Here is a 22,578-nt window from a genome sequence, read left to right as displayed (position 1 = left end):
TCTTTGCCAATTTTGATGCCTTTGATTTCCTTTTGTTGTCTGATTGCTGATTCTAGAACTTCCAACACTATGTTAAACAACAGCGGTGAGAGTGGACATCCCTGTCATGTTCCTGATCTTAGGGAAAAAGCTCTCAGTTTTTCCCCATTGAGGATGATGTTAGCTGTGGGCTTTTCATAAATGGCTTTTATGATCTTTAAGTATGTTCCTTCTATCCTGACTTTCTCAAGGGTTTTTATTAAGAAAGATTGCTGAATTTTGTCAAAGGCCTTCACTATTAATTTTTTAAGAATGGTCCTTGTTTTGTGTTTGCCTGATGTTGGGGTTAAGCATTCTGAGCCAGAATACCGTTTAGGTGGCCTGTCCCTCGTTGGGAGCCACATCTGGAGGCCCACAATGACCATCTGTCTCTCATAGATGGTATTAATTTTTGCCACTAGGGAAGACATTGTCCAGTTTCTCCAGTGTATTCTGTTTATCTTTTCTTCCCTTGCAACTAACAAGCGGTGTGTGGAGAGACACATTGAAGACATTGCAAATATTTTCCTTCTCATCAAAATTTGCCCCTAGATTTGGTAACTGTTCATGATTCTCGTCTGACCCAGTTTTTGTCATAACAGTTGCAAAATAAGGATTTTCTAATCCTAGTGCTTCAGTTAAACCTTGGCTATAAGCAGGAGACCTCCCTTTTTCTTGATCAATCCATCTGTTTATTATCAGCACAGACTCATGAATTGCATGTTTTTTAATGATTTATACTCCATTAATTATCGTTAATTATTTTAGTTTTCACCTTGTCACAGACTTGGGCATTGAATGCCTCCTCAAGTTGACTCCTGTGTCCTTTTGACTGGTTTGGCTTTTTCTTTCTTTTAACAAATCTTTTTATTTATAAATGGTAGATTTACAAAAGAGTTTCCTGGATTCGTTTTTTGTATGCAAGGTTCAGTACCCCATATGGACCATGACTCTTAGAACAATATTATTGTTAGGAGAACGTGTTTTTGACAAACTCCCTAACTTGATGGAATTTCCCTTTTAATTTCACGTAAAAATTTTTGCACACTCAAAATGCTCAAATCTTGTGTCTGTAATGTTCAATTCATTGTAACTTCTCTTTTTTTTTGAAGGAGTTTATTTATTTATTTTGAGAGAGAGAGAGAGAATGAGGGCACGAGCGAGCAGGGGAGGGGCAAAGAGAGAGGGAGAGAATCCCAAGCAGGCTCCACACCCAGCCCAGTTCACAGCCTGGCTTGAGGGTCGATCCCACAACCGTGAGACTATGACCTAAACCAAAATCAAAAGCAGATGCTCAACTGACTGAGCCACCCAGGCGCCCCAGTTGTAACTTTTTTTTTAACATTTATTTATTTTTGAGAGACAGAGACAGAGCACGAGTGGGGGAGGGGCAGAGAGAGAGAGAGAGAGAGAGAGAGAGAGAGAGAGAGAGGGAGGGAGGGAGGCACAGAATCTGAAGCAGGCTTCAGGCTCTGAGCTGTCAGCACCAAGCGCAATGCGGGGCTTGAACTCATGAACTGTGAGATCATGACCTGAGATGAAGTCGGATGCTTAACTGACTTAGCCACCCAGGTGCCCCTGTAACTTCTTCATGATGCCTTCCCTACATATTTTCCTCTGGATTGCTATATGAATTTTTGAATCTAAACTGATTTCTGTCTTCTGGCAGAAGAATTTCCCACATTTTTTGCATTGGTAGCATTTCTCCCTATTAGCAGTCCCCTAAATGGTGAGTGATTTTCTCGATTCTGTCTGGGTGAAGGTCTTCCCCACATGTTACATATATAGCGCTTCTCCATTTTGCAACTTTTCTGATAAAGCCAGTGGTATTGCTGCTGAAGGCACTCTCAGATCATTCATTATTTTCATGGACTTTCTTCCTAATGTGTGTTCTCTGAATTAAGGATTTGCCTTTACACAGAAGGTTTTCTTTCCCCAGCCATTCTTTGATGTAGAAAGAGGTGTCCTTCTGGAAGAAAAATTTACCATGTTCTTTTTTTTATTTTTTAATTTTTTTAACGTTTACTTATTTTGAGAGAGAGAGAGAAATTACATAAGCCGGGGAGGGGCAGAAAGAGAAGGAGAGAGAGAATCCCAAGCAGGCTCCAGAGAGAGAGGGAGGCACAGAATCTGAAGTAGGCTCCAGGCTCTGAGCTGTCAGCACAGAGCCTGATGTGGGGCTTGAACCCACAAACCGTGAGATCATGACCTGAGCCGAAATCAAGAATCAGATGTTTAACCAACTGAGCCACTGAGGCACCCCAAGACTTCCCATGTTCTTTACAGCTGGAGTGAATTGTCTAATGTAGAGCCAAGATTGACTTCTGACAGAACTTTTCCCCATATTCAATATCAGAAGATTACCCCCAAATGTATTATCTCATGTTTAACAAGATCTGACTTCAGAAAAAGCTTTCCTTGTCTATGTTACATTCATGTAATATGAATAATATCTCTCCCGTATGGAGAATTTGAAGGGTAAATTATCCTTCATATCCTTCAATTATCCTAAATGAAGGCAGGTTTTCTACCTTCATTACCTTCTAAAGGTTTCTCATGTGTGCATATACTCTGATACAAAGTGAGGACTGATTCATGTGTGTGTGTGTGTGTGTGTGTGTGTGTGTGTGTGTATGTGTTTCCTTGACGTTTGAGAGAGGTTTGACTTTGACTTGTGGCTGAAGATATGTTCGTGAAAGTTACAAAATTTCCTTTATGAATTCTCTAATTTTTGAGTTCTGACTTCAGGCAGAAATATTTCTCACGTTTGTTGCAGTCACAGAGCTTCCATTTGAAACTAGTTCTGATGGCCACTGGAGGTTTATGCTTTGGAAAAGAGTTTCTTTCCATTCACTATGTTCGCATGGTCTCTTCCAGGCCTGAGCTGTCTCATATATAATGAAGAGTACCTGGATATGGAACATTTTCTCAAACTCCTTATGGCCCAAGGATTGCTTCAAAACTGGAATATTTCAATAGTGAACACAGTCTTCCCTATGAGGCCTTTCTGACTTTAACGATATGCTCCTGCCCCTGCCCCTGCCCCTGTATGCATTTTCTTGCATTTAATATCAAGGATATTACATCTGTTCTCACATCCACTTCTCAGTCAGTTCATGAGGATGCTTCTTTTCACATGTGTCTTTTCCTAATAATTAACTTTAAGATATATTTCAGGGGCACCTGGGTGGCTCAGTCGGTTGGGCGTCTGACTTCATCTCGGGCCATGATCTCACGGTTCGTGGGTTCAAGCCCTGCGTCGGGGTCTGTGCTGATGGCTCAGAGCCTGGAGCCTGCTTCGGATTCTGTGTCTCCCTCTCTCTCTACCTCTCCCCCGCTTATGCTCTGTCTCTCTCACTCTCAAAAATGAATAAATGTTAAAAAAATTTTTTTAAAAAGATAAATTTCAGAAGGTCACAAAGTAATCTAGCCATCTGAGAAATTCAGGGGAAGGTCTGGGGGGGGAAAGAGATCAAAGTGCAGATGTTTAGCAACTGGCTCCAAAATTAGTGTGAAGGGACCCTCCTCAGTCTACAGATTTCCAGTCTTTTCCCCTCATCTTCTTTTTTCTTTCTTTTTTTTTTTCTCTTTTTCTCCCCCAGTTCCTCTCCTGGTCTTGGTATCAATGGCAAATGAACCTTCTCAGAGCATCATATCCTTCTTGTTAAAGGAAATAGACTTAAAGTCAGGGTGCTACCTTTCCAACTAGCTTTAATTCATGTTTATTTGAAAGGGAGACTCAAGACCACAAATACTCAAAAGAAAGAATAAAGTCATCCTAGCAAGAAATCACTGCTGAACTCTGATTGCTAACATAACTTTTTTTTCTGTTAGAACTCTTCACAACTGAACAAATTTCAGGCCATCAGCTCCATCTTTTGTCCCTTTCCATACGTGAGTCACCTTTTACATGTTATTTTTCTTGCAGGAAGAGGGTTTATGCACAGATGAAATGTTCTGTCAGCTATATTATCTCTCTCTTTCATGTTTTGATCTTGAAAAAGAACTGAAATGTGGCCTTGGCTTTCTGGGAGCTATTTATTCAGGTAATCAGTTTTTCCATCGTCCTTCTTGGTAGCCTTGACCTGGGAATTCTCCAGCTAGCTATGGCTCTTTTTTACATCCAGACAAGGTCATGCCACGTCTCTAGCGTGCCACCCTAAAGGATTCTCTGTTCAGGCCCCAGTTCCTGGGTGAGGAAGACCTAGCTTCCTGGGTGAGGTCCATATGCACATTCTAGATTGACCCTGACTCACCAGTCTTGACTATGCACACACTTCACATAGTACCTAAACCTGGGTGCCCAGGCCCTATTTTCCAGGAGCTTCTGGTCTAACAGGTGGGTCGTTTCTGTAGATTTTCCTTGTTAAAATTAAGAAGAATGAAAAGTTAAGTCAAAACCTTTAGAAGTTAGAGGAGATCGTCTCCAGAAAAGTCACACTGGGAGAGTCTGAAGGCAGCCAGGGTAAGTAGCAAGAAGGCATTTTAATGCCTGTAACCTAACAAGCAAGAATCCATCAGCAAAAACTGTTTAGGCGGCAGGAATAAGGAATTATGTTAGTGGGAGACAAAAAAAAAAAAAGTCAATTGTTTAAGAAGCAACAGATCACTGTTGGGGTGGTTCTAATGTATACTAAAGCTACCTATTTTAAAGGGTTGTATTTTGTTGCAGTGCTCACACTCTGGGATACATTTCATTCCTTCTGTAAGTATAGAGCACCAAAGAAGGTTGCAACTAAAAGAGACCTAAAAAACTGTTATTTGTTACCTTTTCTTAAAAAAGAGGAAATTAACGGGGGGTGCCTGGGTAGCTCGGTTGGTTGAGGGTCCCAATTCGGCTCATGTCATGATCTCACAGTCCGTGAGTTCAAGCCCCACGTCGGGCTCTGTGCTGACAGCTCCGAGCCTGGAGCCTGTTTCGAATTCTGTGTCTCCCTCTCTCTGTGCCCCTCCCCTGCTGGAGCTCTGTCTCTGTCTGTCTGTCTCTCTCTCTCTCTCTCAAAAGTAAATAAACATCAAAAAAAATTTTTTTTAATGAGGAGATTAGGCTCTAGAGAGGAATAATAAAATATCTCGATCCTGGCATTTGATGGTTCTTTATTTGCAAAATACTTCTACATGTGTTGTAATATTTATTATAGATAATAATTACAGCTATGATTTTCTGAATGCGTACCATGTGCAGGCTTGTGATTGAGTGCTAGGCACGAATTGTTAAATTTAATACAACTCTATGATACCAAGATTAACCTCATTTTATAAGTTAAAAAAAATACCAGTGCTCAGAGAGGTTAAGTATGCATAGTGTAGCTATCTAAGTCACAGACCACAGAAGTCTGATCTCCAAACTTACCCTCTCAACCATTGGCTAAACCCTTGATTTTAATGGTGCCATGGGTCATATTAGTCATTAGACAGAGTTGAGGACAGTGTTCATCCCCCAGGAACTTAATCAACAAGTTGAAGTCAGGAGTGGATCAGTATACAGAAGGTTCTGTGCCATTGTTGGAGGTTGATAACAGATTTGGTTCTGAGCTACCTAATGTCCAGAACAAATAGGGAATGACAATCCAGTGATCATCGTCCATACAATAGAAACTTCTTATCTAGAGAGAGAGTTTTCCCTGGTACAGTATATTTCTTTCACAATGTCACATGGAAGAGAGACTGATGAATGGACATTGATGTTCCACAAACTGTTCGGTAAATACACTGGTGAATTTTGTAAGGCTGTTCCTTAAACTTTCTTCCTTGTGGGCCAGTGGTTTAATGTCAAACACATCTGAATGGCTCAGCACGAAGGGCAAAGAAAGACCACGTGTGATATCAGATGATTTGACTTCATTGTATGACAAATTGTTGAGCATTTTATATGAATAACAAAAAATAAGATTTGTAGGGCTTTTGCTTAGTATGCCAAATGCTGTGAATAAGAACTACATGAACATTGCCCCCACTGAATCCTTACACAGCTGTCTGTATGTGTTTATCCCGGATCCATATAAAATACGCCTATGGAAAAACACAAAGTACATCAGAATTTTCTTTTCACAAGGTGATTAGATCGAGCTTTTTTTTTTTCTTTTTGCTTTCTTACTTCCCTCTTAAAACAATGAACATATTTCACTTTCATACTTAAAGAAGAAAAAACCTTCCAGGAACTTACTTTTAACCTTCAACTTAATGGAAAAATCAAAGAGACTGGTTCAACATAACAGTGATTGTGGACTATTTGACTCAATCGTGCTCTCCATTGTCAGTTCAATTGGAAAATAATTTATGCATGAGCTTAATGGCCAGTTGGCTTGTATACTTTTATTTATTACTATCTCATCTGAATTGTTTGGAGCTCACTAGTTGACTGTGAACTGTATTATTTTCGTAAGTTTAAATGTCCATTTTCTAGTGTTTTAAATTCTACTGTAAACACCTTTTTTTGGTTGTGGATGTTTTCTTGTTTTGGGCTGCTGCCTGACGAACTAAAGCCACGGTATAGTATAGTATTATTTACTGACCTCTTAGTTTTTTCCTGTGATCAGGAAATGCATACACATCACGCTTACCTTATCTTGAAATCCTAACCATAGGGCCATTTTGTGGTATTGTCCATAGATGTTCACCCCTAAATGAATTTATCTCATTACTCATTTAGAGGACGCTGACCACGTTTCACTGTAGGGTAGAAAAAAAGTAGGAGACACAGACACTGACCTAAGATAGGGAACATAAAAGGGTATTGTCACTTCATTTATGGCCAGATGTCAAATAATTACTATGGACAAGAAAACCTCTAAGAGATTGGAGGAGGGAGATGCAAGGTGAGGGCCAGAACTGGACGGAAAAGGATGGGTGGGATTTGCAAAGGTGGAGAAGCAAAGAAGAGGACATAGTGAAATGAGTGAATGCAGATGCCAGCTCTGCGCTTGTCTCCTGGCTCCTGGTGCTGTCTGTGCTAGGTCAGTGTGGATGCGGAACTCAGCGTGGATTAACTTACCCAGCACACTCTTCGTAAAAACGATGGATGTCATGGGACTGCTGAGGCGTTTGCTAACAGTACAGAGAAGGGCTTTATCCCTCACTCCCCACAGCTAGAAGTGGGAAAGGCCTGGCTGGTGCTGTCTCCTCTGTAAGGACTCTGTGCAGTCCACTTCTGTGCACTTTCTCTCGCAGACCTTCTTCCCCCAGGGCCCACGCTAGCTCGGAGGCGGAGACTTCCCCCAGATCTCTGGTTGTAAGACCCCCCCCCCCTTCCCTGCCTACCCACCCTCAGATTTGCATATCCAGAGCTATCAACTGTCATACTGTTAATAATGAGTCCTAGCATAAATGGATTCTACCCTCCTTGGAATATTTTTACCTCCCACACCAGCAAGGAGTATAGTGCCTACCTATAAATGAGTTGTTGTGTCAGCAGAGTAAGTTACCCTGATGGAAACTGAGTGTTAAGAAGGGGGATTGAGGCCCACTCTGCCTAGATGGAATAATGAAGCTTTAAATTCCGGAATAAGGTGTCAGGACTTTGCAGTGATAACACTGAGGAACCTGTGCAGGTTTATGAGCAGGAGATATAGGAGATATACATGATAAAAGCAGGAGATAATACATGATAAAAGAAAGTAATGATTCCAGTCCCTGTTTGACAGAAGTAAGGTTTTATTGGTTCAGATTCCTCTATTATAACCTGTTTTTTACTCTTCCTTTTCATTTTCCTCCCAATGATATGGTAAAACTTGACTTCTTCCATTAAAGTAGATTCTTTTCTCTTTATTCCCTTACTCTTATTCAGGAAGCCAGAAGAAAATATCAGTTCTCTGAATTTACTTATCCACCTTAATATGACAGCACACCATTATTTTTTGTTTTCCTTTTCAAATTTTTGTTTAAATTCTAGTTAACGTACGTGTAATATTAGTTTCAGGGGTAGGATTTAGTGATTTATCACTTACAACACCCAGTGCTCATCGTGTGTGCCCTCCTTAATCCCCATCACCCAGTTAGCCCATCCCCGCCCACCTCCCCTCCAGCATCCCTCAGCTTGTTCTCTGTAGGTAAGAGTCTGTTTTATGGTTTGCTTCTCTCTCTTTATCCCCTAAGAAACAAAACAGGGGATAGCTCACCATTGTTGATGCCACTTTCTCCTTCTGTCCTTACAATCTTTAAAAAAAAAATTTTTTTAATGTTTATTTACTTTTGAGAAAGAGACAGAAAGAGCATGTATGGGGGAGGGGCAGAGAGAGAGGGAGACGCAGAATCCGAAGCAGGCTCCAGGCTCCGAGGTGTCAGCACAGAGCCTGATGCGGGGCTCGAACCCACAAACTGTGAAATCAAGACCTGAGCCGAAGTCAGTCATTCAACCAACTGAGCCACCCAGGTGCCCCTGTCCTTACAATCTTTTTATGGGAACATATTGTGTCCCTTCTTTTCCTTCATGGCCTCTGGAAGTCACAATCTGAATTTTATTTCTCAAGGTAGAGAAGGCTTGCCTTACACCTTTTAAAAAGCCACTTTATCTTTTTAAAAGCTCATTTTTAGGCATTTTCAAGCCCCAGAAAACTTAATATATGGCACAATGAACATGAACCCTCCTTTTTATACTAAATCTAGGAGCAGACCTACCGTCTAAATAACTTGACATTTTTATTGTTTTCTCCTTCACTCTCCTCAGGTTTATTGCAGTTTCTAATTTAAGCTCACTGTGATAGCCAGAAACTAGATGCCTTCATTTTCAAGAGGATTTCTCTGTGGGCCCTGAAGCATAGGGTCAGTGGTCTTTTGAACCTCAAAAATATATACATAATGGAACTTTCAAGGAAAAATTTATATAGTTTTAGAATATATCCACCCCTATGATAAAAGATGATTATTCTCCTAGGAAACTACTTAAAAAGGTAGAAAAGATAGACATTCCTAGCCTTCCTCTATGACATATCTATATCAAAAGTAGTAAATAGCTTGCAAAGTAAAATATATGTGTTTGTTATAGAACACGAAGAGTCCGTTTTGCTAAGAGGAGTTTATAAAATGGAAGGACGTGTTTTCCATTGGTAAGGAAAATGCATAGACTTGCAGAGCCTAGAAGGATCTGTAAAGGTCACTGGTGTCAGTGGTCTTTAAGTCATGGTCCTTAATCCTGGGTCCTGTGGGGACACTTCCACAGACACTGCTGGACAGGGAATGGTGGAGGGGCCACCTTGCTCCAGACAAGATAGCTCTGCCTTCATTTCCTCTGCACATCAGGCTTTCTGGTTTACACCTTCCCTACAGCTAAAAACAAACAAACAAAAAAACCCCTGCAAACTACCGATAGAGTCCAACTACCCAGGTGTTTTCTGAACACCTTTTGTAAACAGGGTAATAAGAAGCTCAGATAAACACACAGGTCTATGTGGTTCCTGATGTTGTCACGATCCTAATGTGTAACTGCAGTAAAGCGTATTTAGGTAACCGTTATTAGTGGAACAATGCACATAGGAGACCCAACGTTGTATTTGAAGTTAGAATTTTCTGAACATATGCTTTCACTCCAGGGGCGAACACAGTAATGCATTTGTCATTGAGCATGAAATCTGAGGGCAATAGAATTATTGCAAGTCTCTGTGAAGCGGTAATCTTAGGTTTGAGTGTTGTGACAGCAGGTGGAGCTAGCAGTAGAAAGTGTATTTCTAGGCCATTTAAAGAGCAGCAAGATGTAGAAAACTTACACGAATGTGTTTGCATCTCGGAGCTGCAGGAGTAGCAAACCATTATGCGCTGACTGCGGAAGGTGATTGGGCTGCTACAGTGTGAGAGCGAAGCTGAATGAAAGTTTATCCTTGTTAGAAAAGGGGCTTGCGTTTGGGTATGTGTTGCCATGGAAGATTAAGATAAGGGCATGGGAGTGGAGGGAGCAGTGGGGATGTGTTTGCGTGGTTTAATATTACGTGATGACCCTTATTAAAACATAACAATCTGACTGTAGCCCAGGTCATGATCTGGTGGTTGGTGAGTCTGAGCTCCACATCGCTCTGTGCTGGCAGCGTGGAGCCCACTTCGGGTCCCTGGTTTCATCTCTCTCTGCCCCTCCCCTGCTTGTGCTGGCCTACACGCTCTGTCTCTCAAAAAATAAATCAACTTAAAAAAAAAAAATGTATCTTGTCCTATGGGGAAAATAGCGTAAAAGAACTTGATTACGTATATAGAGTTATTTGTGTTATTAGATTGTTTTCCTTTTCCAAGTGGGAGTAAACATAGTTGGCACCCACATTTCCTTCTAGGAAAAACTAAAGAACATTTGCTTTTTATCCCACGAGATTATGAAATAAAGACCCTCACTGCTTTATGGCCTCAAATACCAATGGGTTTTCTGAATATGTACTTTAAAAGATATCACTACTCATGTACGTGTGTGTGTGAGAATCACACATAGAACAATGGCATTGTCCTGTTTGTTTCTTATCATTTCCCTAAATCATACACAATGGTAAGTAAAGAGCAAATATTATGCATGCATTTCCTTTCTCTCTGAGTTTCACTTGTTTTTTACTATACCATAGGTATTAATAAGTTGGGGTTTCTAAAAGGATGGTTTATTTTGCTGGCTAGGTGAATAGAAAGTAACCTACTTTTTGGCATTAGTACTACAGACTTAGATCTTTTATTTATTTATTTTTTTAACATTTATTTATTTTTGAGACAGAGAGCATGAACAGGGGAGGGTCAGAGAGAGAGGGAGACACAGAATCTGAAACAGGCTCCAGGCTCTGAGCTGTCAGCATAGAGCCCAACGCGGGGCTCGAACCCACGGAGTGCGAGATCACGACCTGAGCCGAAGTTGGACGCTTAACCAACTGAGCCACCCAGGCGCCCCGGGAGATCTTTTAAAACACACATTGTAATGCTCTTTGCTGAAAACTAGAAATAACATTTTCCTATTCGTTTATTTACTTATATAACAAACATGTAATCCATGCCTACTGTGCATCAGGTATCACGCTACACACTAGGGATAAAATTTTAAACCCCATACAGTGCTTTCCCTTAGTGCTTCTCAGGCAGCGTGTGTGTGATCAGATAATTACCATAGGACCTAATAGATTAAAAAATTACCCAACAATTGTGTTATGAACAGAGGGCTGTTGGGTCACAGAAAAGGCACTCAGCTGGGAGAAATCAGGGAAGACTTCAAGGAAGAGGTAATGCATTAATTACCTACAGAAGGAGATGTAAACCGTCAGTAGGATAAAAAGGAGAAGCTCATTGCAGGTAATGTGTGTGCCCAGCTCTTGTGAAGGTATGAAAGGACCTGTTGCCTTGGGGAAGCCTCAGGAAGTTTGCGAGGGAGGCTGGAAAGGTGGACCGGGCAGATTGTGAAGGGCTTCGTAGGGCATGGTGTGATCAGTGACTATACGATTCAGGAATTTTAACTAATCTAGATGCTGTCTAACTGATTAACTTCTGGTGTTCATGAAAGTAAAACAGATTTGAAAGTTAACAGATTTGATCCTGTGGGAACATGGCATGACTAGACTTCAGTTTTATCCTCAGTAAGCAGTCTAAATATGTTCTCTGGTCTCACAAGTGACGAGATGAAAACAGAGCCGCGTCACTGCGTGTCCTTAGCTGTGACGGGAAAGGCTGCTAATTCTGCACAACACACATTTACTGAGCACATGGCAGACAGTCTGGGAGGCGCTGGGAGGTGTGCCCTGTTGCCTAGGGTATACGCAGCTGCCTTCTTGACTTGTGCCCGTGGTTCCTCGCCAAAGCATCAAATAGTTGACATGTCCACACTGCAGCTCTCCCCGTCATCTCTAAATGACTCCTCAAACCTCAACCTAGGGATTATTCTTGGTGTCTCCTTCCTTCTGACCCACTACGTCTCACCCCTCATCTTTCCCGAGCTGTGTTGGGAAACTTTCCATTTCCTCTGTTCCCACTGCTAATGGTCTGGCAACCTCTTCTCCGGCCAGTAGCCTCCTGAACTGGTCTCCCCTTTCATTTTGCTTCCTCCCTTCTCCTTTTTTGAGAAAATGGCCATGAAGGTCCTTAAGAAATTTAAATCACATGATGTCACTTCCCAATCCACACCTTTCATTGACTTGCTATCGTACCCCAAATAAAACCCAAACTATTTCCTGTGGCCCACGAGGGCCTGTGCACTCTGGCCCTGCCTGCCTTACCGAGACCGACCCAGCCCTCTAATACCACATTCCAGCCACAGGGGCCATTTTGTTCTCCCACTTCCCACCGCATGGCCTTGGCACATGCTGTTTCCAGTTGGTACCTTCTCATCATAGATATTATCTTAAATATTCCTAACACTTAGCCCTCCTTCATCAGAGTCTACTCTGCAGGAGGAGTCCTGTGATCCTTTTATAACTTCCTGTTTTCCCTCTCATTCACATGCCACGATTATGATTATATATACATTTGCAGGTGAGCCTGTATAATCTGTAATCACTGTCTCCCCACTAGACCAGTAACTCCCTTGGAACTGCAATCGTGTGTGTTCTCTTTATCCTCTATTTTCAGAGCTTAACACGTGTGTGGCACACAGCACACAGTGGGTCCTAAAGAGTTGTAAGAAGAGCATTTAAACATAAAGATAGGTTGGCTTTTTAAGTTTCTAAACCTTTAACTACAAATAAGCGTGAAAAATACAACTTTTTTTAGTAAAGTATAACTGACATATAGCATTATATTAGTTTAAGGTATTTAGCATAATGATTCAGTATGTGTATGTGTAGTGAAATGATCTCCACAATAAGTCTAGTTATCACCTGTGACCATACAGAGTTACAAAATTGTTTTTTCTTATGATGAGAACTTTCAAGATCTCTTAGTGACTTTAAAATATGTAATACAAGGGGAGGGGCACCTGGGTGGCTCAGTCAGTTAAGCATCCTACTTCAGTTCAGGTCATGCCCTCATGGGTCATGAGTTCAAGCCCCGTGTGGGGCTCTTTACTGACAACTCAGAGCCTGGAGCCTGCTTCGGTTTCTGTGTCTCCTCTCTCTCCCCCCCCCCCCCCCGCCCCAGCCACCACTTGTGCTGTGTCTCTGTCTCTCAAAAGTAAACATTAAAAAATATGTAATACAATATTATTGACTATAATCACCATGCTGTGTATTGCATTCCCATGACTTATTTATTTCATAACTGGAAGTTTGTACTTTTTGATTCCTTTCACCCATTTTGCCTACTCCCTTTCTCAGCCCCTCTGATAATTACTGATCTGTTCTCTGTATCTCTCAAGTTTTTTTATGTTAAATATAATTTATTGTCAAATTAGTTTCCATACAACACCCAGTGCTCATCCCAACAGGTGCCCTCCTCAATGCCTGTCACCCACTTTCGAAACCCTCTCCCCCACCCCCCATCAACCCTCAGTTTGTTCTTAGTATTTAAGAGTCTCTTATGGTTTGCCTCCTTCCCTCTCTGTAACTTTTTTCCCCCTTCCCCTCCCCCATGGTCTTCTGTTAAGTTTCTCAGGATCCACATATGAGTGAAAACATATGGTATCTTTCTCTGCCTGACTTATTTCACGTAGCATAACTTGTTTTGTTTCTTTAGATTCCATATATAAGTGGAATCATATGTTACTTGTCTCTGCATAACGTCCTCCAGGTCCATCCATGTTGTGGAGAATGGCAAGATCTCATTCATTTTATGACTGAGTAGTATTCCATCGTGTGTGTATATAACCACATCTTCTTTATCCATTCATCCATCAATGGAAACTTAGGTTGCTTCCATACCTTGGCTAGTATAAATAATGCTGCAGCGCACATGAGGATACAGATATCTTTTCAAATTAGTGTTTTTGTTTTCTTTGGGTAAATACCCAGAAGAGGAATTGCTGGATCATATGGTAGTTCTATTAATTCTTTGAGGAACTGCCATACTGTTTTCCATAGTGTCTGCACCAATTTACATCCTTACCAACATTGCCCGAGGGTTCCCTTAAGAAGACTATTTTCTATGTTGTTGTTGTTGTTGTTTTTTAATAATTGAAACTATTTTAGGAAAGGTACACAGCCCAGTATTACCTCACCATTAAGTGCAAGTTCTTAGAAATTAGCATGTGGTTATCGTACGATTTGGGGCTATTTTTAAAATAGTGATGTATTCTGTAATGGAAATTCTGAGTTACTAAAATGAACGGCTCTTTTTATATATTTAGGGCTCAGTTCACTACAATGCTTAAATCCTTGGCTCTACTCTTTAGACCTACTACAAAGATCACATTAGAATTCATTTTAATAGACATTGTAATCACAGTATCCAACCTCGTAGGATCGTGCTGGGCTCTTTTATTATGAGAATCACAGGAAGCAGAGCCTGAGGCTGCAGACTAGTGGCGGGGTGCACCCAAGGCTGCGGATGGTGCCGGCTCTATTGTTTATGGAACATTCTCTCCACCTTTATCTCTGGCGTGCAATTGGTATTGACTTTTGAGAAGCGACTTCTTCGCCCCGATCTCCCAGTTGGAAAAAGAAAAAACTGCCATAATGACATCTGGCCAGGAAAAAAGGGATCAAAGAACCATAAGGAAAGAAAAATTAGGACGCCTTGTTTAATAAGTAGTTTCGGGCCTGTCTTTCACATCTTCTAGAGGGAAGAGTGTTACGCTTTTTTGAGGTCACCATTCCTTTATTCCCTGGAAAATCTTAGTGAACTCCAACCGTGCCTATCGTTGTTGCTACTGATTGGTAGGGTTGGGTCTGTTTAGCAAAATGTCTTTTCATCCTTATAGATCTTTAGGAATATGCACTGTTCGTTAAAACTAACATAAAGTTTGTTCATAATATGTATCACTTTTCATTTATGTTTGTTCTTAAAGAGGAAGATGGTCATCTTTGGCAAATTGTTTTTCCTAACTTCTAGGCCTATCACTTGAGGAGTTTTTAAGTATTGTAAGAAAAAAGAAGGAAGTTCAACTCCATCGGAACGAGATTAGACACATCTTCACAGCTTTTGACAGGCACTGTAAGTATCTTTAAATCATTTTGATATAAAAAAAATTGCTATTAAGACAACTTGCCATGTACTCTCAGTAAATAAAATAATCAATATACTTGGAAGATTATTTTACTAAATAAAATGATCGATAGACCTGGAAGATTATTTTACTGTATTCATTAGCCATCATCTAGATGTTGGGGCGAATTTCTTTCTCTATCACAGTCTTAAATTCTTGACATTTGCCATGGATAAAATAATATTTACAGTGATGTGATTGTACTTGGAATTTGCCTACTTTGTAATGGGGACAGCAAAAGGGCTGGCCACATGGGGATATAGGTCATGAGCCACCTACAGAGGTGTGGGGGATCATTTGACCTTTTTCCTTTGACTCTTACCTTGACCCACACATGATCGGAGGAATTGTTTTCTCACACTGGTTATGGCCAAGAGAAGTGGCTTCGAACCCCACAGATCACACACAGGATGGACTCATGGAGTCCAGGGTCAGCGTCTTCGCTGCGATGATGGTTTCCCTCTAAAAATTCATATATTATAATTCTAACACCAAGCAAGAAAATAAATGGATTTCGAAGAATAAATTGTTCTGGCAGTTCACAAAGACTTGAAGCCTAATATGCCATTATTGCACCGTATGTCTGCGGTCCATTCCCTGGCACTTAAAGAATCAGCAAATGATAGGGCTAGAAGTGGCCTGTGAGACCATCTGGGACTGCACAGAAGGAGAGTGTTACCAGATTCTTACATTCTTCCAGTGAGACGGTCTCAGATTACCTTATATTTATTGCTTTTCCCCAAGTAATGAAGTTTCGCGCAAATATGGCGGAGATAACAGTTCCTAGGTTTTATAGAAGTAAGTGAATGTTTTATATTTTGATTTCAAAATAGACCGTGGATATTTAACATTGGAAGATTTCAAGAAAGCATTTAAGCAGGTGGCTCCCAAGTTATCAGAACGGACCATTCTGGAGGTATTCAGGTAAGGCACCACAATCTTTATGTACACCTACCCCTTGATTTACCATTTGCCTTTGCAAGGTTTCAGTCTTATGGAGAGCACGTATTTATGCAGATTCCCCCCTATCTGTACGCTCCATAGTGGAGTGCTTGCACACCAGGGGGTTGTATAGAGACATTCGTTGGTAAGGGTGGGAGAAGAGCAGGGGAGAGTGGAATGTCTTTGTGGATGTATGTATTGACCAAGAAAAAAAAAATGAGTCTCTATTAACGTTTAACATGGATACTGGTGTTCCCCTGCGGTCTATTTCATCAGACACAGGCCCCACCTGGGTCTTGAGTTGTCTCAAGAGGAGAGCGGAGTAGAGGTTGCCTGGTGGCGGCACCCTCGTTCATTTGTTTTCAAAGTTGTTGGTACGCGTTTCCGTTCATACATCCCCGAGAGAGGAGACATAATGGTTGTATTATGTCGTTTTTATAGACGAGTCCCGACGACGTAGGCAAGTGGCTTATATGCAGTTTCTGTTAGGAAGCTGCAGAACGAAGTAGTATGAATGGCACAAACATAGGCTGACGTGACAGGGTGGGAGGGCTGAACCTTCTCTGGGTCTTTGCGTGAGCTTTCCGTCAACTGTTACCAGGTGCGTTAGTTGGTGGTCCATACTACAGCAAGAGCCAGAAAACACAGACTCACAAAACTCAAGAAAGACGGGCGGGTACTTCTCCCACATGAACACGGGCAGTCCAGAGCTGACTTGATGGCAATGTAGTCACGAAGGACCCTGGCCCCTTTTCTCTTACTGTTCTGGCTGCCTCAGTACCAGGCTTCTCCCCCTTGCTGCAACATGATTGCTTAGATTTCAGCCATCACATCTGAATTCCAGCTAGGTCAGAGGAAAGGGAGCAAAAGATATCCCCTTCCTCTGAAGGCTATCCATTGTTTCTACGTATATTCCAATGACCCAAACTTTGTTCCAAGGCCACAGGTAGCTGCAAGAGAGAAGGGACTGAAAAATGTAGTCTTTGCTCTGAGTAGTCATGTGCCCTCTGAATTTTGGATATAGAGGAAGGAGAGAGGGGATAGTAGGAACATACGGCCGGTGTTCCCATTCAGGATAAAAAAAAAATTCATGAAATCTGACCAGAAGCCAGCCCTGCTCCATAGGAATTATCAAGCAGGTTATTTGAAGTAAGGATCTGTGCTCACTGTCATTAACAGTGACCTGTATGAAGCTCTTTGACTGCAACATTCACAAGTCAGTTATCGAACAAGCTATTGAAGGAGAGCAAAGGAGTTAAAGCCACATGTAGACAGAATGCCATAGGACAGTATTACTTAGTTGATTCTAGAACAACAAGACATTTGAGATTAGTAACATCTTTGGATACGCTTTGTGATGAGATGAGTAATGCGCCTCAATGTATTTCTTTTTTTTTTTAATGTTTATTTATTTTTGCGAGAGCGAGACACAGAGTGCAGGTGGGGGAGGGTCAGAGAGAGGGGGAGACACAGAATCTGAAATGGATGCCAGGCTCTGAGCTATCAGCACAGAGCCCGATGTGGGGCTTAAACCCACAAACGGTGAGATCAGACCTGAGCCGAAGTCAGATGCTTAACTGACTGAGCCACCCAGGTGTCCCAAACCTCAATGTATTTCTACACATGGAACATAGAATTATTATTTTGATTTTTCTTTTACAAAAAGACAAGTGCCCACGTTTGCTGACTTTTATGTGTTAAACAGTCTCAGTAGGTGCAACCTCATACCTCAAGTGTATTTTTGAAAAATACACTCAAATACACTTATCCCTTCCACGTAGAAGTAGAGTTTTAACAATGAGGGACAAACAACTTCTCAAAAGAAATCTGCACTTCTGGGAGCATATTTTTGAACGTGAGTGTTTGGAAATGTGATTCTATTTTAAAACATGATTTGTCACCTATTAAAGCCCTTCACACCTGCATGTTCAATAAGTTGGAAACGGAACGTCCTAACCCAGTGGAAAAAAATCTTCTAAAGTTTCAGTGGTTTTAGAACACAATTCCTGAAGAGATAAAAATTGAATAACTGTAATAAGCTTTCAAGAGCAACTAATATCAGGAGAGATGGACATCGACTAGCTAAATTTCAGTTAGCAATAACAACAAAATAATAATTTTTAAAAAAACCCACAAAACACCCCTAAACCTTTTCCTTATAGGAGGATGGAATTGTAAATCAAGGGACTCAGTGTCATGGTGTCCCTTTCCTGTTTGGGTCCACATATCTGCATGAGGTATCTCTGACAGCCATTAAAACCAGGTATTAAAACAAATTGCTCAATCATAAAAGATTAAACTGAAATGTTCAGAAATAAAGTATATTAAATCACTTCGTTCTTATTAGTATTGTTAACAATTTTAGTGACAGCAAAAAAATCATTTGCCACTAATAGTAAATATTTTTATCTTTAATTCTTCAGAATTTCTATATTATGACTTGTAATGTACATGCTATATTAATAGCACATGTGCATATAACCTGTAAATAACTGTATCACATGCCCACAGATCTTCCTAGGATTATGGATCAAAACAGTTTGGAGACCATAGCCAAACAAGACATTTTAGTTAATTGAAAGTGCCCATTTTAAACTCTCATTTTTATTATTTTTTAGCACCATAGACCCTAAACCAGAATAAATGATGCATAATAAGCATTAAAGTTGTAAAACCAAATATGGAGAGAAAAATAGTTCCTCTAAGTGTAGATCGAAGTAGGCCAAAGACCCAGAGATGTCTGTCTTCCACAAAACTCTGTTTCAGTAGTGCCAACAATTTTCTTTTTTTTTTTTAAATGTTTGTTTATTTTGAGAGAGGGACCGCACGTGGGCAGGGTGGGGGTGTGAGGGGAGGGGCAGAGAGGGAGAGAGAGAGGGAGAGAGAGAATTCCAAGCAAGGCTCCATGAGCCTGACCTGGGGCTCAATCTCACAAACCATGAGATCATGACAAGAGACAATATCAAGAGTCAGACGCTTAACCAACTGAGCCACCCAGGTACCCCAACAATTTTCAAAAGTAAGGAAAAAAATCAGCTGCTGAGGCTGTTAGTAGTACAAAATTACATAATATTTCTAAGGTTGGACACTCAGTTTTTGCACACCTGGAGTAGAGTTTGACTTAATTGACCACTGTGAATGGAATTCATTACCCAGGTCCATAGTTACCCAAAAGAAAGCTGATATCCAAAGACACTAGAAGAAGACAGCCAGAGATGGAGAATCCTAATTAGAGTCATCTGTGGTGTGAATAACTGAAGAAATTTTCATTACCTTCCATTCATTTACTGCCATATTTTTCCTAAAGAAACTTCTAAAGATCAAGAATGGTCTCTTTCGGAAGTAGTTGTCCATATCACACCTTCATTTTTTAAGCCTGACCAACGAACCACAACAATAAAACCAGCCAAACAACCAATTCAAGAAGACAGACTTGGGGGGCGCCTGGGTGGCACAGTCGGTTAAGCGTCCGACTTCAGCCAGGTCATGATCTCGCGGTCCGGGAGTTCGAGCCCCGCGTCGGGCTCTGGGCTGATGGCTCAGAGCCTGGAGCCTGTTTCGGATTCTGTGTCTCCCTCTCTCTCTGCCCCTCCCCCGTTCATGCTCTGTCTCTCTCTGTCCCAAAAATAAATAAACGTTGAAAAAAAAATTAAAAATAAATAAATAAATAAATAAAGAAGACAGACTTGGGGCATAAGGCATCAAAGAATCATTTTGGTTTTAATGTTGGATCATTCATTAAAGTGTCATAAGAGCTAAATGAGATACTTGTAGAAGGTTTGTGAATTGCTTTCTAAGTATTCTGGGAATGTTTACATTATTGATTTTATCATGAATAAAAGCAATGTGTTTTCTTTTTAAAAAAATTTTTAATGCTTATTTTTGAGCGAGAGAGGCTCAAACACAAGTGGGGGAGGGGCAGAGAGAGAGGGAGACACAGAATCTAAAGCAGGCTCCAGGCTCCGAGCTGTCAGCACAGAGCCTGACTTGGGGCTCAAACTCATAAACCATGAGATCATGATCTGAGCTGAAGTTGGGTGCTTAACTGACTGAGCCACCCAGGCACCTCAAAAGCAATGTGATTTTTAAAAATACATATTGTCAGGGTTTATAACACTCACATTTTTAATGGGTATATATAGTATAACATTTATGATTAGCAGTCATAATCTCTTGTTTTAGTCTTAATTCTACAGTTATGTGGATTCAAAGCTCACCTCCAAGCCTTGTGCCATAGTTTATGCTTAGCTGAAGTCTGTCCTCTAGTAGGGATCATGAAAACTGTATTCTCTGGTGTCTTTCGTGTTTCAAAATGTTGATATCTGGGCTATCTTTGCCCTTAAATAAAAATACATAGTGGATTGAACATTAGCATTTTTGAGTCACTTTCTTTTTCTTTGAGAATGCTGATTATGCTTACGTTGGAAGTCCTTTTAATTTTAAAAAAAATTTTTTTTTAACATTTATCTATGTGTGAGAGACAGAGAGAGACAGAGCATGAGTGAGGGAGGGGCAGAGAGAGAGGCAGACACAGAATCTGAAGCAGGCTCCAGGCTCTGAGCTGTCAGCACAGAGCCTGATGCAGAGCTCGATCTCACGAACCGTGAGATCATGACTCAAGCCGAAGTCGGATACTTAACCTAGTGAGCCACCCAGGCACCCCAGAAGTCCCTTTAATTTTCTATTAGTGTCTCTTTCATTGGCTTGTTTTGCTCACTATATCTCATCACATATTTTCAGCAAAGTCTATTCTTTGTGCTGTGATCAATATGGCTTTTCTTTTTTCTCTGCTATGGTTTTATTTTTCTTTTCTATTTCTTTCTTAAGTTATATACACTGATGTTTAATTTCCTTTTGTTATTTTGCTGTATCATAATGTTTTCTAGTATCTTCCCTAAGCCTTTCTATACATACTTTCAATTCTTGTTTTACAGAGGTGTTTGTTTTATTAGGGGAAGCAATGGTTTTTGAGATTTTATTTTTATTTTTTCAAAATGTATTTATTTTGAGAGAGACAGAGAGAGTGAGTGGGGGAGGGGCAGAGAGAGAGAGGGAGAGAGATAATTCCAAGCAGGCTCCACACTGTCAGCACAGAGCCCACTGCAGGGTTTGAACTCAAGAACTGTGAGATCATGACCTTAGCTAAAACCAAGAGTCGGACACTTAATGAACTGAACCACCCAGGCACCCTGAGATTTTATTTTTAATTAGTGATTGCTTGGGGGCTGCTAAGTATAGCTTTTTTCATATAAATTAAAGAAACAAGTTTTCTACCACGGAAAGGGTTTTGAAGAACAAATTGCTGCTTAAACCAAGAGATGATACATTACACAAAAAACAAAGACAAAAATTGGTACTAGTTTATCTTATCTCTAAAGATATCATAAAATGTTTAATATATGGATTTCAAAACTTGAGAATCCTTTCAGTATTTGAAACTTTGCTTTCCACTTAGGACTGATAATCGTGATTTGTGTACTAAAATAACTGAGGCTGTATCAGAGGTGTTGTTTCATTATTCAGAAGTTCTTAGGGAATTCTTTTTTTGAAGATCTTTTTTTTTCTTTTTCCCTACCCACTACAAATGGCAGAAGAGTTTGAGAACTGTGGGTAGTATTGTTGGTACAGTGGAATGAATGTGAGAATAGGCTGTTTCTAGCACTAAAAGGTTAAAACAAAAAATATCTTTTCTCTTTAATACTGCTGGAACTTAGAGAAGATTTTATAGTGGTGGTGTTTTTGTTGTTGTCGTTGTTGTTGTTGTTTTTGTTTTTAACATTCAGTGATCTTCAGTGCCTCTAACAGGTAGGATTAAAGCTATTTAACCTGGCTCTCCAAAATCTGATTCCTTTTCAAACTCCTCTTTCATTAGCCCCAAATTCCTGTGTTTCCCTTGGCGTAATGCTTGTTCCTTTGAATGTGTGATGTGTATTTGAACTTCATTCTGTTTCCCCTATTGGTAATGCCTTTCTGTACTTTCAACCTGCCCAGATTAGACCTATCTTTCAAGGTCCTGCTCAATAAAAGTTTCTTTTTCTTTATATTGAATAGTCTTGTCTCCTTTCACTAAATTTTGGTACTATTTATGGTTGTATATTTTTTCACTTACTTGATAAACAAAATGCAGCGTTTAGGATTATTTTCATATGATACTGCAAGCTCTTTGAGTTTATGAGCTTATCCGTAACCCGCTGGCTCCAGCATGTTGCCTCATGCGTTGTAGTTACTTAATAAATAATTGTTGGTTCATTGTCACTCCGAATATCCAGTGACAGTGAAATTCTCACTTGCGTTTTTTTTTTTTTTTAATGGTTTAATTTACTTCTTCTAAACTAGGAAAAAGTACTTTAAAATGAAATCAGGAGCTTTGTAACCACATGTGGCTTTGCCTTCCATTTTTCTCTTTTTGCATGTGGTTTTCACAAATTAATCTCTGATGGCCTCTCTTTGCTTTATATTGTGGTCGCTTGCAATTCACAATTTAGCCTCAGCTGTTATCAAGGAGCTGGCTTAATGTTCTTTCCTGACTTTGCCTGCCATCAGCACCCTGTGATACTTCTGGCAGGCATTTTTCTCTGCATGGGTATATTTACTCCTCC

General features: G+C 40.5%; 1 protein-coding gene across 3 annotated transcripts in view; it reads left to right on the top strand.

Moving 5' to 3' along the window:
- The window catches only part of EFCAB11 (EF-hand calcium binding domain 11), a 158,125-nt gene that overhangs the window by 8,730 nt on the left and 126,817 nt on the right, over positions 1-22,578 (top strand). For all 3 annotated transcript variants that reach the window (XM_030319764.1, XM_030319766.1, XM_030319765.1), the window contains exons 4-5: positions 14,884-14,985; positions 15,871-15,961. In XM_030319764.1, the coding sequence (XP_030175624.1) occupies positions 14,884-14,985; positions 15,871-15,961 (193 nt within the window). The remainder of the gene's footprint in view (positions 1-14,883; positions 14,986-15,870; positions 15,962-22,578) is intronic.

The sequence above is a fragment of the Lynx canadensis genome, chromosome B3 (assembly GCF_007474595.2).
Source record: "Lynx canadensis isolate LIC74 chromosome B3, mLynCan4.pri.v2, whole genome shotgun sequence".
NCBI classification, from domain to species: Eukaryota; Metazoa; Chordata; class Mammalia; order Carnivora; family Felidae; genus Lynx; species Lynx canadensis.
The sequence above is the reverse complement of the archived record's forward strand: the minus strand, read 5'-3'. Positions and strand labels throughout refer to the sequence as shown.